At 36.7% G+C, this 15,928-nt stretch overlaps 1 protein-coding gene across 2 annotated transcripts in view; it reads right to left on the reverse strand.

The window, feature by feature from the left end:
• The window catches only part of LOC109093323 (enhancer of filamentation 1-like), a 29,484-nt gene extending 19,880 nt beyond the window's left edge, over positions 1 to 9,604 (reverse strand). Inside the window, exon 1 of one of the 2 annotated variants that reach the window (XM_042776288.1) lies at positions 9,434 to 9,604. In XM_042776288.1, coding sequence (XP_042632222.1) covers positions 9,434 to 9,589 — 156 coding nt within the window. In that variant the 5' untranslated portion in view covers positions 9,590 to 9,604. Of the gene's footprint in view, positions 1 to 7,505; positions 7,727 to 9,433 lie in introns of those variants that run through there. The other variant, XM_042776289.1, reaches the window with a different exon arrangement.
• Between the last annotated feature and the right edge of the window lie 6,324 nt (positions 9,605 to 15,928).

Below are 15,928 nucleotides of genomic sequence, written 5' to 3' on the forward strand. Positions count from 1 at the left end.
GATGTTAGTATTAGTTATCCCTCCCTTTTCCTCAGCACTGTGAATCAGTGATCGCCCACGCTAAAGCCGACAACATGACTTACGACACCAGCAAAAAAAAAAAAAAAAAAAAAAACCCACCCACCAACCACCTAACAAACACACCAAACAGAGCCCAGCCAACATGGCAACCTCAAAGACTCTAATCATACAGCGCAGCCTTTTCCTTTAACACCTTTGGACCACATAGCATTTCTGAGCAGTTGCACAAATCTATGGTAATTTTTGTGTTCAAATGCTGTAGGCATGGACAAAATAAGACTTGTGGTGGCAAAAAACTGGCAACCTTTCAGCATAATTACTGAAAACAAGACCCAGATTGTTGTAGGTGGGGCGTAATGACATTTACACATCTAATCAGTGCAATAAAAGGGTAATTTTACGTCTTAATTGCTTATCAAAGAAACCATAGACAGTCTTATTTTGCTTTTTTATTCTGTCATTACAAGCCTTGTTGTAACTAGAAATTCAGCCCAAAGCTTGTCTTCAGCTTGGCATCTCATAAAATAAACGACAAATAAGTACAATAAGTAAAAAAATATAAAAAACTAGTTTCAAAACATACAGCAGATATATGAGAAATATAATGCTATAGCTGTTGACTTGACCTTGTTCCTTACATTAGTACATCAGGGTCTTGACATTAGTATTTATAAGTTAACTGAAAAAAAAGGACTTGGAAAAAAAAATGTTACTTTAAGTAAAATAAATCTTATTTTGTAAAATAAAATATAAAAAACGTACATTTTATTTCAGATTGTTCTCAAGGAAACATTTCTCATTTTCATTTAGTTAAACTTAGTGTATTAAAATAATTAAAGCCCCTTTCACACGGGTAATGTGTCCCGGCAATTGTTCCCGGGTCGCTAGATTTTGCCCCTTTCACACAGCCAGTGATTACCCGGAATATGTGTGTGCTTTCACACACAGCCCGTAAAGGTCCCGTGAAGACACGTGATATCAGGGTGTGACGTGTAATGTATGAGTCGAAAACGCAAGGCACGTTAACTTTCACTTAAGCTGGTGAACGATCTCAGCTTCAGCGCGGAAAGTAAGGAACTAACTGATCTCTGCTTCGTTACAGTTTGCACATATTTGTTTCATCCCGAACGTTGATCTGCCTTCAAAACACCCGCTAAAAGAGTCGCGTGATAACGTCATCACTACGACACACCCTTTACGGCATTAGTTCTGGCTTTTGTTCACACAGTGCTCATTCTGGGACTGAACCTGGCAATGTTACGAGGTCCCCAACCCGGGATCAATCCTGGAATCAATCCCGGGACGTGTTTGCGTTCACACAGAAGGCGACCCGGCAATTTTCCGGCAATAATCCGGGTCCAACGTGCAGTGTGAAAGGGGCATAAAACTAAAATAAAAATTATACAAAACTATATAGACACTGGAGAAAAAAATTACTAAAACTTTAACTAAAATTAAAAAAGAAAAATTTTAAATCAAAAATCAAAAAATAATTTAACAAAATAGCAAAACTGGGTTCATTCATCCTGTTGGAGATAGTTTAAGACATAATCCCCCCAAACCAGCAAGAGACTTGGATGTGTGATAGATTTATGATGCCACAGGGGCGGCCCTTCAAGAGCGGGAAATGTCATCTCAATTTCACACTTCTCGTGAAAGCCTACAGTGGTCCGGCACAGATAAGCAGTGCATGAGCTTGCTGTAAATTACTTTTAAAGGATTTTGGGTCAATAGGGCAAGTGTGTTTCGCTCTGAGAATTTTTTTGAGAAAAATTGCCAAAAGTATATTGGAAAAAAAATATACTGTCTATTTTTCCTGATAAATTTATTATTTATTTATTTATTTTTGATTTTGTACAAAGAAAAAAAATGATAATAAAAATGTTTAAAGTATATATTTTGACTAGGAAAAATATTATGAAAATATATAAAAAGGCCAAAAATAGAACACATTTTTTTCTTATTTTCTAAAATAAAATAAAATTAATTTTGGCAAGTAAAAAATTTACTAAATTAAACTTAAATTAGAAAAAAATTTAAAATTAAAAATGAATGACAAATTTGTACAGAGTTTTCCAATTATGTCAACAGCAGAGGTTGAGAATGAGGTCAGTCTAAATAGTGATGACTACAAGTAAAGAGAAGTCACAAAGTTAAAGAGAAACACACTATCATATCACCTTTATTTGCTTCCCTTGTTTGCAGCTGTCAAAGTTACTCTTATCTGACAGTTAGCCATTCCACCATTGACTGATAATCGCTCTAAATCACCACAAAAGGCAATCTATTCTTCTACACATCAATCTCAACTAGTTTACTCTTCAATGGAGGCAAAGGCCCCGTCCACACGGAGACGGAGCCTACCCCAATCCGATCTTTTTTTTCCTCGTCTCAAGAAATATCCGCGTCCACACGAAACCGCTAAATGATGTAGTATACATGCCAGACCAGTATGTGGCGCTGTAATTCTGCCACAGAGATACACTAAAAACGGAGAAGAAGACTTTTGGACTATGCTCATAAACCTTGCGCGTGGTACACAAACGAACATGGAACAATACATTTATTAATCTGTGTTAATGTTAGGTAATAAAAAGACAATCTTTCAGTGTTTGTTTATGTTTTTGTTGCTGTTACGTGACGTAGAGGTGTCTGACTGGGGGGAGACGTGGGCTGATGACGTCATCGTTTCAGAAAATATACGGATTAGCCGTCCAGACGAAAACGCAAAGGCAGTGTTTTCAGATTTATCCACTTTGGGACCCGGTTTCAAAAATAGCGGTTTCACCTTACGAAAACGCCGGATCCGTGTGGACGAAACGCCTATCCGATAAAAAATTTGTGCGTATTCACAGAAATGCGTCTCCGTGTGGACGGGGCCAAAGAGACTGTTGGGTTTCTTTTAGTTTGTCTGCTATTTTGGCAAAATTATGATCTGAATACTAAAGATTTGTGTTCATGCATCGATGCATGAATATAACTACAAAATCCAAGCCTGAAGAATAAAGTTTGAATTTCACATATGGGTTGAGCACTAATCTGAATATTAGGGGGATGTGTGCTCCTTAACATTTACGTACGGTTCTGAAAGGTTCACAGTTCCTTATTTGATGCATCTTTGCACCCCCCCCCATGTCTGTATATGCAGGAGGACTCTCGGCTCCTTCAGAATCGTCTCTTTTCTTTGTCCATGTCTTTCAAACAGGGCAGAGCTGTGCTGTGGAGCGCTGGTTGAGACCTGCTCTCTGAATAGCCCTTGTTCTTACCCTGGGGAATGTGGAATGCCTGAGAAGTGTTCTCTTTATGCACAATACCACCCTGATGCACACACACACACACACACACACTCACTCACACAAAAGTCTTCATACTCCAATGTTCTCCAATAGATGGAAAATGAGAAGTGATTTTAAACTGGAAAGACCTTTCAGTGAGTTCCTTTACATTTCATAACTTCCCACACACCTAAAAATAAATGTTATTGCACTTCATTTAATTTGAGTTCTCAGCTAAATTATCAATCTTGTCTCAGCATTGGCTAGAATTCATCTATAATGCAAACGAGATGAGTACAGAGCTATAAAATTAATACGGTTTAGATAATTAGGTTATCTATATAATTATATCTTCTGTATAAGTAGGACAAATCTGATGAGAAATGTTTGAGTTCATATGGAGAAGTCTCACTTTTGATTGACTATTTTGGCAAATGTTTCCAAAACACTAGATGTTATACATATGAAAGCTTATTTCCGCCATTGGAATAAAAATAAATAAATAAAAGTAATTGTGACTTTTAAACTCACAATTCTGACTTTTTTCTCACAATTGCAGGTTTATATCTCAGAATTATAACTCAGAATTGCGTAGTATAAAGTATAATATGAACAGAATTGTGAGAAAAAAATCAGAATGACTTAATTTTAACTCGCAATTGCAAGTTTAGAACTCGCAATTGTGAGATATAAAGTCACAATTCTAAAAAGAAAATTCAGAAATTGGAGATATAAAAAAGTCTGACTTTTAAAAAGCTTTCAACTGTGAGAGAAAAAAGAAAAAAAATTGAGATAAAAAGCTTGGGTAATTTTTCTACTTCTAAATTCTGAGAAATCAGGAGTCTTAAGTAAAATTTTTCATTTGGTCTCCATAGGAATGAGAGATGCTCTTTGTTTTTCCTGTCCTGTAGAAATGATTAATTTTATCTTTCTAACACACAAAAATAAACCACTTAATCACAGTTTACCTCTTCTCTACCTTGTATTTCCCATTTCTTTTCATTTCACTGGGACAACCCCCTATTTTTTCTCCTCAGACACATTGAGAATAATGTAAATTTCCAAACAAAACCCTTGACTTGGATTACAGCCTAGAGAGTGAAGAAGAAGGAAAAAAAAAAACAATGTTTATTTCACCTAATCAGTTCTTTGTGCCTGTCAGGCTATTTGTGCTACAGTTACATAAGAGTGAAAGGAAAGCAGGAAAGCAGGGTGCAGAAGTTTGAGTGCGACTGGGTGTTTAGAAGGAGTGGTCAGCTCTCATTTCAGTGTTCTACCGAAGGAAAATCTATGGCGTAACAGTCTAAAACTGTTCCCAGATCCCCATGTCTGTTAAAAACAGGCTACATGAGTTCTGCAATCTAATAAGAGGCCATACAGGTCTGCTTGTTTGGGGATTATTTGTGTTTTATGTATCTTCTCACACCTGCGCACCTGCTGGAAAACATAACTGACGTCGACAGGCCTGGGTTCTGACAGACCTTTGTGATGCGTGACGTCAAGATGTGGACCATGTGACTGAAAGATGAGGTCTGTTTAGTGTCTTCATTGCTCCAAAGGTGGAAAAACGGCCCTGGTGGGAACTTAATATTTAACTAGGAACAGTACTTCACCTCATGGTCTGTGTGAGGGACTTTCTTGATACCCAAAAAGAACCACTTGAGAAACCTTGTGGTTTTTAAAGACTGTTTGGTGGAAGTAATCTCTAATCTCTAGACCGAGGGAGTGTGGACATCAGCTGTCTGTCCACTCTGTTGGGTTTGACAGATTAGTTATCAGACCGTGAACCGAGAACAGCCTGTGTGTCACTCAGGGTGATGTACATCAGTTGATCTGCGTCAGAAACAACAAGTGTTATCAGTTCACCCCCGTGGCCTTGACCATCACATACCCTGCGGTAAAGGTACTCCACAAAGTAAACCAGTCTCTGAGGCAAAGATGCTTTAAAAGTTTCAGAAATGCCAGCAAAACAAAGGATCTATCTGTGTCAATAGGAGATAAAAGGAAATCTGATCTGTTTTGATGTAAATACCTCTGTAGTTATGGGTTGAAACTCACAAAAACTGGCAAGAAAAATACAGGTCATATTTCTCTCCAAAATCAAAAGGAATAAATGCATAATGTTTTTCAATAATGACTTTATATTAACAAGAATTAAAAAGATTATTATTAATTAAAAGATTTTTATTTATACAATATATATACAAATATTGTAAAATATAACAATTAATAAAAACATTTTATATATAGATATGACGGTAAGAATTATTTCTTTAAAAATAAATATTATGCATTAACAATGTTACAAAAGTTTTTTTTTTTTCAAATAAATTCTGTTCTATTGAATTTTCATTAAAGAATCTGTAATCTGTAAAAAGTTTATTGAGCACCAAATCAGCTTGACTGAATGATTTCTGAAGGATCATGAGACACTGAAGACTGTATAATGGCTTCTGAAATTTTTCAATGTATTAAAATGGAAAATATTTATTTTCATTTTTATTTATGTTTCACATTATTACTTTATCATCACAAATAAACACAGCTTTGTTGAGCGTAAAAGACTTTGAAGTACATTTGAGAGGGATCGCAACATAGGCCCATTGCGATACTGTAGAGGAATCCAAACAGTCTGATATGCACTAACAGTCCGTGTCTTGCCAAGTTCTCCACATTCCCCAGATAGTGTGAAGCAGACAAAAGCATTCCATTCAGGAAGAGCCACTCGATCCTTCCAAAGTAGGAAGCAAATCATCCCAAAGGGCTGAACGCCTCAAAGACTATGCAAATAGGGAGGGAATCGCACACAAGAGCCAAGTTTCTCCTGAATGAAAAGCTGCCCCCACACTGTGTGCACATAGACTGGAAGTTCAGATTTGGCCAAAGTTAAAACATTCTTTTGAGTGCCCCAAAATCAGCTGATAAAACTTTTTAAAGGATGACAGCTAGAAACACAGTAGCCTACTTTTGTTTACAAATGCAATATTTTATATAATGAAAGTGAATGGTGTCAAGCTATAGAATTATGAAATAAGCACCATAAAAGTATAAAGTGGGTGATAAGACTCATGCACTATATTCCAAGTGTTCTGATATCTTGACATTCACCCCAGCTTTCATGTCATGTTGACGAGAGAAGTAATAATTTGTGAAAGAACTATCAAATCAAAAATTTAATAACAAAAACTTAATTTCTAGGTTAATGATTCCTTTAATACTGAATGTTAATAACAATCAAAATAGCATATACTGTATGTACAAGTATAAAGATATAGAGTTCATTAATTAGTCTATTCATCATTTTCAAATGACGTCTATAACACAGCCCCTCAGCAAACAGTCCCAGCAGTGTAAAGGGCAATCCATGCACAAATCAAACATAGACATGCTCATAAAATCCTGGAGTGGTTTTATTTTCTGTCTCCACCAGGAACACTCAGTATAACAGCAACCCTGTTACTCTGAACAAAATGCATGCTGTTTGCTTTAAAACATCACATTACACAATCACATCGAGGCTCAAATTGGAAAAGGGGCTGGAGACTGGGCTAATGAATGGCCCCATATATCCTCAAGTGGCTCCGGGTAACTTGAGTTGAAAATGCAGAGTGTAAATCACATCATTTATTACAAGTCTCGCTACAATAGAGCTCAAGGAGTGCTTTTGTGTCATGGTTGTAATAAATGATGTGATTTGCACTTTGCTTTCAGATCATGCCAGCCATCCAATAAATGAATGGTTGGTTATGCACACGAATTACTGCTGTTCAGAGCTGGAGCCAGTATTTAACAAGTGAAACAGAATTGGTCCTAAAAGGAAGGATTCTTGAAGCCCATCCTCCATTGAATTAACTTAATTTGCCCCAGTATAATGAACATTCACACAATGATAACATATATAAATAAAGGTATATAATGCAAAATGTACAATTTATACCTCTGTGTATATTGTCTGTAGGCTATATCTATCTATCTATCTATCTATCTATCTATCTATCTATCTATCTATCTATCTATCTATCTATCTATCTTTCTATCTATCTATCTATCACAGTTGAAGAACAGTTGCGGTTTCATTTGAAGAAGTCATAGAAATCCCTTCTAAGGTTAATAAACATGTAAATTCTTCACATTTTATAGTAAATGGTTGAGTTCCGATGTTAGTTCGCGGAAATAGCGCGTTTGAATGAAGACTGAAGAGTCACTTACTTTGTACTTCATCTTTGCCCGTCCTCCGCTCTTCAGTAACTCCAGTAAGAAACAAAATCCGAGTTCAGGTCAAACGAGACTCTTCTTTTAACGTTTAAACGAGGCTAGACGCGCCTTTCGCCCATTTTCGCTGTGTATCGCCGGAACGGAGCGGTAACGGTTATCTGTGGCGCGAGCTCGAAGGTCTGTAGTTAGTTAATCTGAGCGCTGTCTGGGGGAGCGCGCACTACTCAGGCGAACCTGCGGGAGCTCATTTGCATAACGCTCGCTCATTGGTCAGCGGTCGAGGGGACGCTCCCCATATGAATCGTGACGTCACTGCAGTCAGCGCACTACAGACGCTGCGGAATTCAGACAGTGAAAACTTTTTATAAGCGATAAAAGGCGGCGTCGACATTTCCGAGGAAATAAGTGACACAGCGCAGTTCGTCACAGATTGTAGTATAAGCTCACTGTCCTGGATATTAAGTGCAAAATGGGTATATAGAGGGATGATGACTAGACAAGCTTAGCTTACACTTTGACCGACACGTATTTTGGCCTTTTCAGTTCGTAAAGAATTTATTACTTATTTGATAAACACTTCTGCGATTTATGACTAATTTTGTGCCCCCTGGTAAGTGATTTAACTCCAGACCCCTGTGTCTTGAATCAAAGTTCCCATGACTTTTCCAGTCGTTTGTGATTGCTGGTTAAAAAGAGATTGCATAAGAGCTGATCATACCAAGAATATGTATGTTTATATTAGAAATCCCATGATTTGTCATCTTTTTAAGCTAAGCTTTAAAAAATAGGTTTTTTTTAATTTATTCATCCATCCATCCATCCATGAAAAAAACTGTTACAAAAACGTTTCATTTCCTGGTATTTTCAGGTTTTCCGTGACTGTAGGAGCCCTGTTGATTGATTTGATTTGGATTATACATGGCAGAAAAATAGCTTGATCTGATGTTGTGGATAGGAGTTTGTTGCCTGAGGTTACCTTAATGTGGGATTTTGATCAAGATCTTTTAGTCCTTGATGTCAAACAGCTTTAACTGGGTTATTTGTCGAACTTTAAGTCATCCCTTTTCATCATCACTGCAGGCATTACATGAGCAGTGACTGTACCACCATGACCACAGGCACTGGAATAATAAAACTAGTCTTACATAAGCTTCAAGATGATGATTTAAATGTGGCCAGGATTGATGTAAGAATCCATTTGGTTTATTTTTTCCAGTCATTCTTGAATTTAATCACAATCCTAAACACTAACACAGTTCCAGATTACCTTTTTGTTTGAAGTGGATTGTTTAAATTCTCACTCAAGAATATTTTGTTTTCGCTGCTTTTGAATTTGTCATGTCAGGTAGGAGACACAAATGAAGAGTTGAGCGACAAACTACATTCATATTGTGGTTTCCTGTTGTGAAATACACATTGAGGTTGATCATAAACCAAGCTTGTTTTCTTGCTCATTCGTCAGAAGATAAGTTGCAATATATATTTAAAATATCTAATATAAAATATAAATATATGTAAGGTCTTACTGTACATATTTCATATCAATCTTAAATTTAAAATAAAGTTTGCTGCACACCTCAGCAATAAGTTGTGGGAAATGAAAATATTGCAGATTTGATTGATATTATTATTTATATCTATATTAATAGTAATAAGTCCCATTTTTTTTGCTCTAGATGTCTAAACAACCCTTTTATGCTGAATTTGATTTTGGTTGTAAAAACCTCTTTAGTAAAGACGACAAGGAGATGTCTGAATTCAGACCCCCTTTTAACTCGAATGAAACGTGCTCTTTTTGTATGATGTATGAAATGTAGGAAAGATGCTCTGCTTCCAGAAAGATTCACTAATTTCACGCACAGCCTTATACACAAAACAGGTAATCCACAAATAAAAGCGGTAATTTGTAGAAATGTACTCACCAGTAGGCCTAGCTGATCGTCAGTGTGTTTAAGAGAGCTCTTGACAGTGATGAAAATATGATGGCAAAGAGGTGAGAGGAAACGCCCTGGATGGCCTGATCTAGCAGTAGGCCGGGGTGTGACTGCTTGTTGAGCTTGCCACAAATGCATGCACATGCGTTGAAGCAATGCAGTTATGATTACTGGCTTAAAAAACATGCAGAACATGAGGCCTGTCAGTTTAAGCTGAATGTTTGATATTCTACTGAACCTGTACTACAGATATGACCAACTTCTCACAGTGAAACCCCAGCCAGGACATGTCTGAGAAAAAGAGCACATATGGTCACCCTAGAAGTAGAAGTTATTCAGGTATTCCCAAGATGTTTGGTTGGTTAGCATAGCCCTATTAGCCCCCTGCTGGTAGGTATTGCATTATAGAAATGATTTGTTTATTGCACATTTTGGCAAATGTAGTTGATTATCTATATATTCAATGCATACAGAAAGTTTGTATATTCATAGTATACATACTATATTCTGTCAAAATCGCAGGAGTAGTAAAAGTAGCATGCTATTCCAAGCACAGCCCTCTTGTTTGCCTGCCTCTTCCATTTGTACAGGTCTCATGAGTAGTTCCTGTAGACTCAGAGCCCCGCTCTTTGTTTCAGGACCACAATCATATCTACAATCAAATATCTCAAAACAAGCTTTTGTCATTCATTTGTGGCAGCTGGGTTAGAAAGAGCTTTCTGTGACACGCAGTGCGAGATTGTTTTTGTGCACCTGTTTCCTTCACAAACATCCTTTAAAATGACTTCCTCTTTTTTCTTATTTTAACAAGACTGAGCTAGAATGCCACAGAGAGGTTTATCTTATCTAATTACTTTAGGATTCATTTAGTTAATTAGTGTTGTTTAAGGAAATTATCATTATAACGCTTACAATTAGGGTTAGTGATTTGAACAAACCCCTTAATCCAAAGTATTAAACTTTAGTTCATAACAAATTGAATATTATACAGTGCATTACAAGTCAAAGTGAAATTTCTTATAAAAAAAATAAAAATAAAAAATAAACCAGCAGCTGTAGTTGCCAGAGATTTATCATAAAAAATATGGTAGCAATATTTAAAGTTTTACAGGTTGACTTTAAATTAAGAGAAAATATATATACTTTACTAAGATAAGTTGTGTTAATATACCAAATTAATACCACTAAAATGTGTTTTTTACCTTAATAAAATTACAATTATTTTTTAAAGTTTATAGAACTCCTTGCAACACCTTGTGTCACTGTGGAAGTAATTTTTGCATTGGCGAATGCTACACATTTTCAGCATATATGAACTATGTTAGTAAATATAAAATTTTAATTTTGACACTTTGCTGTTAAAACTGTATTTTGCATGTTTTGAAGAGGGACCTTTAACTCTGTTGTTTTATAACTTTTCCCTTGGTTGTTTACATAGACATTTTACAAGACTAGATCAATAGTCTGCTCTTAGCCAGAGAGCTCCGACTGAATAATTAATAGTCATCAGTTTGCAGTTTCAGTCAAGACATGAAATAAGAAGGGAAGAAAGTTATTAGTTTTAGCAAACTCTGAGCTGCACAATGTTCTATACCAGCTGTTGCCATAACGATGGTTTCCAAGGCTGAGAGATTTGTGGTTGTTCTGTACTGAAGGTTCTAGGTGGTTGCTGGCCATTGGTGGTGCTTGAACTATTTTTGTGTTTAACAGCTGGGCTAGACAATAAAAACTCACAATACACATGGTTTGGCATAATGGGATCATTCTGTTTGACTCTAGAGACACCACCATGTGAGTAACAAATGTGTCCTCTACCATGAGGAGTTTGTCTGTGAACTGAACTTGGTTTTGTGAGTTGAACCGAGAGAGGAATTTGCATCTAGAGAGGATGATCTGGAAAAACTATATCACAAAACAGCTTGGTACACTTTAATATAAAACCATTGTTTGTGAGATTGTTCTGATGTTTGTGTGTGTGTGTTTGTAGGATGTTTGGTTGAAATGTATTTCATGCTCACCAGCTGGTGCACTAGCTCTAGAAAGGAAAAACCACAAATAAGAGCTCTTCAATATTTCATTAATTTCTCTTTGATTAAACCTACTGTATTGTATTTGATACACACATTTCTAAACTTTGCTGAAAAACCTATTATATGCAATCGACTACATGCCTTCTGTCATCTAATAATTGATAGCTTTATGAATGTTTATTTGTACATCTCTCATTCATCAAATGCATATGTTGTCTTCTACACTGTTATAAATATCTCACTTATTTACAAGTTATCAGAATTTCATATTTTTTTCCTCCTAGAGTATGACAGCCTTTTCTCTTATATACTCCCTAAACATAATGGAAAATTCCAATAAGTATGCAGTAAAAGAGCAGCCTCTGAGCAATGAAATGTTCATTTGGAGACATTTCTCAGGGGCAAATCTAGGCTAACTGCTTTGTTCAAGGGCAAAATGATGATTTAACTTGGTTCTCAGTTACTTTTCTACTTGAGATTGAACCTGAAAGCATTGTGTTAGTATCCCAGGTCCTTCAGGATGCTGTAGGTACCGCCCATCTAATCCATCAACACCAGTAATCAGCAGAGCTTCCTGTGGCATCAGCAAAGTCATGACAGCATCTCATTCTCTCTCTGTATGTCTCTCCAGGTCCTTTATAATCATGCTGACCTTCGGTGACCCTGTAGCTGCGGAGCATTGTGTCAGAATCCAGGGCATGTGAAGGTCAAGGTAATGAAATAAAGAACTACAAAACCTTCGCTGTTCAGAGATGGAGGGGCTCTTTTTTAAGAGTTATAACCTCAGCAGAAAACCAGGGTAAGGCACCGCCAACAAATCAGTATGTCGCCACTGAAGATTGTATCTTTAATGTGGACATGTATGGAACATCCTGCAGTGCGTAAAACTAATTTTTATGTGAAGGACTCAGGGTGGTTTTGCTGGAAAAATCAAAAGGAAACTATCATAACAGTGTAATTTTAATGAACCTCATTTGTCAACATGATGTCAGTGAATCACACTGGCTGTCGCTCGCTTGCATTACTAGAATTTGTGCAAGAGCATGAGCAATTTGCTGTCTACAGAAACAAGGGTTTGTGAATTCTACATAGAGCCCTTTAAAGGCTTAGTTCACTTCCAGAATAGCAATTTCCAGATAATTTACTCACCCCCACGTCGTCCAAGATGTTCATGTCTTTCTTTCTTCAGTGGAAAAGAAATAAAGGTTTTTGAGGAAAGCATTCCAGGATGTTTCTCCACATAGTGGACTTCAATGGGGATCAATGGTTTGAAGGTCCAAATTGCAGTTTCAATGCAGCTTCAAAGGGCTCTATATGATCCCAGCCGAGGAACAAGGGTCTTATCTAGTGAAACAATTGGTCATTTTCTAAAAAAACTAAAATGTATATACTTTTAAACACAAATGCTCATCTTGCACTAGCTCTGCGATGCATGTCTACAACTTCACGCATTACTTTAATAATATTGTTGGGGTGGTGATTGGTTTTTTTTTTTGTGTTTTTAATCTCGTTTTAAAAGGTGTGGTGTGGGGAGAAAATCCATCACATTTTCTCCTCCAACTTCAAAATCATCCAACATCGTTGTTTTGCCTTTTTTTTGGTAAAGGGCGTTTGACTTTCTTTGCACGTTCACTTTGTAAACACTAGGTCCCCATTGAAGTCCATTATATGGAGAATATTCCTGGAATGTTTTCCTCAAAAACCTTAATTTCTTTTCGACCAATGACCAAGTATTTGTAATTTGTAACAAAATACTTTTTGATGTATCTCTGCTGATATTACATGTAATCTTTCAGTTCATTAAATCTTTAAAACTGCATATATAATAAAAAAGTTCTGTGACGTGTAGCATGTCACACTGCAGGACACTGATTGACAAACCACCTACACAAATACTAAATTTAATGTTTATGTGTTTAACTTGTAGAAAAGACTAGTTTAAAACAGCTGGATAATCTGGTTAAAAGGTCTGGTGTGGAAACCTATTAGTTTCTCTTTATTTAGTGTTGGTGTGTTAGAGATTTGAAGCACTTGCCTATAGATGTACCATGAAAATGGTAATTGATTTGACCTATTCCTCTACGTTTATCACACACTTCCTGTGCATTTGTGTGTCAAGACACACATTGTATTTCACAGCACAATAAACGTCTGATGTTGTTTGGAACTGCTGGTTTGGTCTGACCCCAATTTCTAGACCTCTTAATTCATAAGAAACACTTTGCTAGACCTGTGTTCCTCTGAGAGCGATCAAATACAGTTCCAGAAAAATCAAAACAAAACACTAAAGTCGACATGAAATGAAAATTGACCTTGTTTATTTTCTTTCATCAATATAACAACTTGAATTTTCAGCTTATGTCACCAATTCCTCTTATTTCTACTACAATCACCTGCACAGTTTTAATGATCCAATCAATCCCCAATGGATAAAATCAAGTCAAATCAAGTTGTTTTTCAAACAGATATATCACAAATGCCATTTTTGGTGACCATGAGATAATTTTTGGCGACCGTGAGATCATTTTTGGCATGTTGATGAATAATTGTGATATTAGTGTTACACATTCTCAAACAAAACAGAACATTAAATGTTTGGAGAGCAAACCTTTGGTTGCTGCACATCCCCCTCTCTGTCCCCATTTTTTTTCTCTCTAGAAGTTTAATGGCATTGCAATGAGGACAACAGAGTGTGTGTGTGATGTGAGTGATGATGCGTGGTGGGGTGTTGACAGTTCCATTTCCAGTGCGAGACACCCTACATGTCTGGAATACTGTGTGCACACACACTCTGTTCTTCAGACGTTCTTTCATCACTACACCTCACCTTCTACAATGAGCACTGGGCCGATTTGATCTCTTTCTATTTGGTTCTTTTTTAAAAGCCTTGCTGGTACTTGTCACTTTGTTCCTCTGACCCCAAAGTGAAATCAGTGCAAAAACACCACATTTGTTCAGCACTCTGAAAACTGTCAGACTGATGCATCAACAACTCCAATTTTACATTCAGATACTATACCTTTTGTTAAGAAAAAATTAAATATAGAGAGGCACACACTGAATTTTGGTAACTTTATTATGATTTCAAAATGGATATGGATATAGACGGCATTCTGGTATTTACTTCAATTTAACTTACTTCATTTTATTTTATTTTATTTTATTTTATTTTATTTTATTTTATTTTATTTTATCCAAAGCAATAATATATATTTTTTTCATTATTATTTTCCACCGTCTCTTTAAAATGTATAAATAAAGGTAACACCTGGAGAGAACTTCCACACTATGCATTTCCAATTTTGGGATCCTTCAGAAGGCTATTAAGAGCGGCAGGCATCACCCAAGTTTTGACAAACTTTTCCTTTTTAAACCATAATTGTCAGGGGTATTTGGTCTTTATGAATATTAGTATCAATCCTGGTTATTCCTTAACTCACTGTGACTGGGCAGGTCAAATTTCTGAACAGCCAATTTGTGTCATTGTTAATGTGTAAACATGGAGAGTCATGTGTTACAGGGGTCATATGATGCTATTTAAATTTTTCCTTTCTCTTTGGAGTGTTACAAGCTTTTGGTGCATGAAGAAGATCTGTAAAGTTGCAAAGACTAAAGTCTCAAATCCAAAGAGATATTCTTTATCAAAGTTAAGACTCTGCCACGCCCCCCTAAAATGGCTCGTTCTAACACGCCCCCACATCTCTACATCATTATGTGGAAATATTTGCATAATGCCACCCAAATATTCACACAAAGAAAGAAGGCGTGGTTTCAGTAAACACAGTTAGTGTTGAAGCAGTCATGTCATGGAGATGCTGTATGTATCTAGGCGAAAGCAAAAGCACCTTATTTGGCCTTCCGAAAGTAGATGCATTTAGGAATCTTTAAGATTACTTACAACAGAATAGCAACGCATTTTTTGGATGACCGTTTCGTGAACCTAGGAGAGGAGGTAATTCAGACTTTGCTACGATAATCTGGCGCTTCTGAATCAGCTACTGTAAGTATGTTTTGTTATTAGTTTAAGTATTTGCTATTGACTGTTTAAATGCGGAGTTTTGCGTGTGTGTGCGTGTTTGTGCATGTGTGTGCGTGTGTGTGTGTGTGTGTGTGTGTGAGAGAGAGAGACAGAGAGAGAGAGAGAGAGAGAGAGAAAGAGAGAGAGAGAGAGCGAGAGAGACAGGGTCACAGAGTGGAGTCAGCTGTCTTTACCATCTGGGCTCGTGTACTGCAGACGCATACAGTACGAGCTTCATCACTGTGTCTGTCACTCGACTCCGTTTCCCTTTCGGGCTTGAACTGATGGTAAAACTAAGGACATTATTAATGTTTTTTGAACATTAAAGCATGTCAACATATTCTGTTACACCAAATACACAAAATAATGATCCAACCAAAAAGATTTCCAGTTTTGTTCAGCGTCTAGTCTGCTTTTCCCATTTGTGAGCAGAAC

The sequence above is a fragment of the Cyprinus carpio genome, chromosome A19 (assembly GCF_018340385.1).
Source record: "Cyprinus carpio isolate SPL01 chromosome A19, ASM1834038v1, whole genome shotgun sequence".
NCBI lineage: Eukaryota > Metazoa > Chordata > Actinopteri > Cypriniformes > Cyprinidae > Cyprinus > Cyprinus carpio.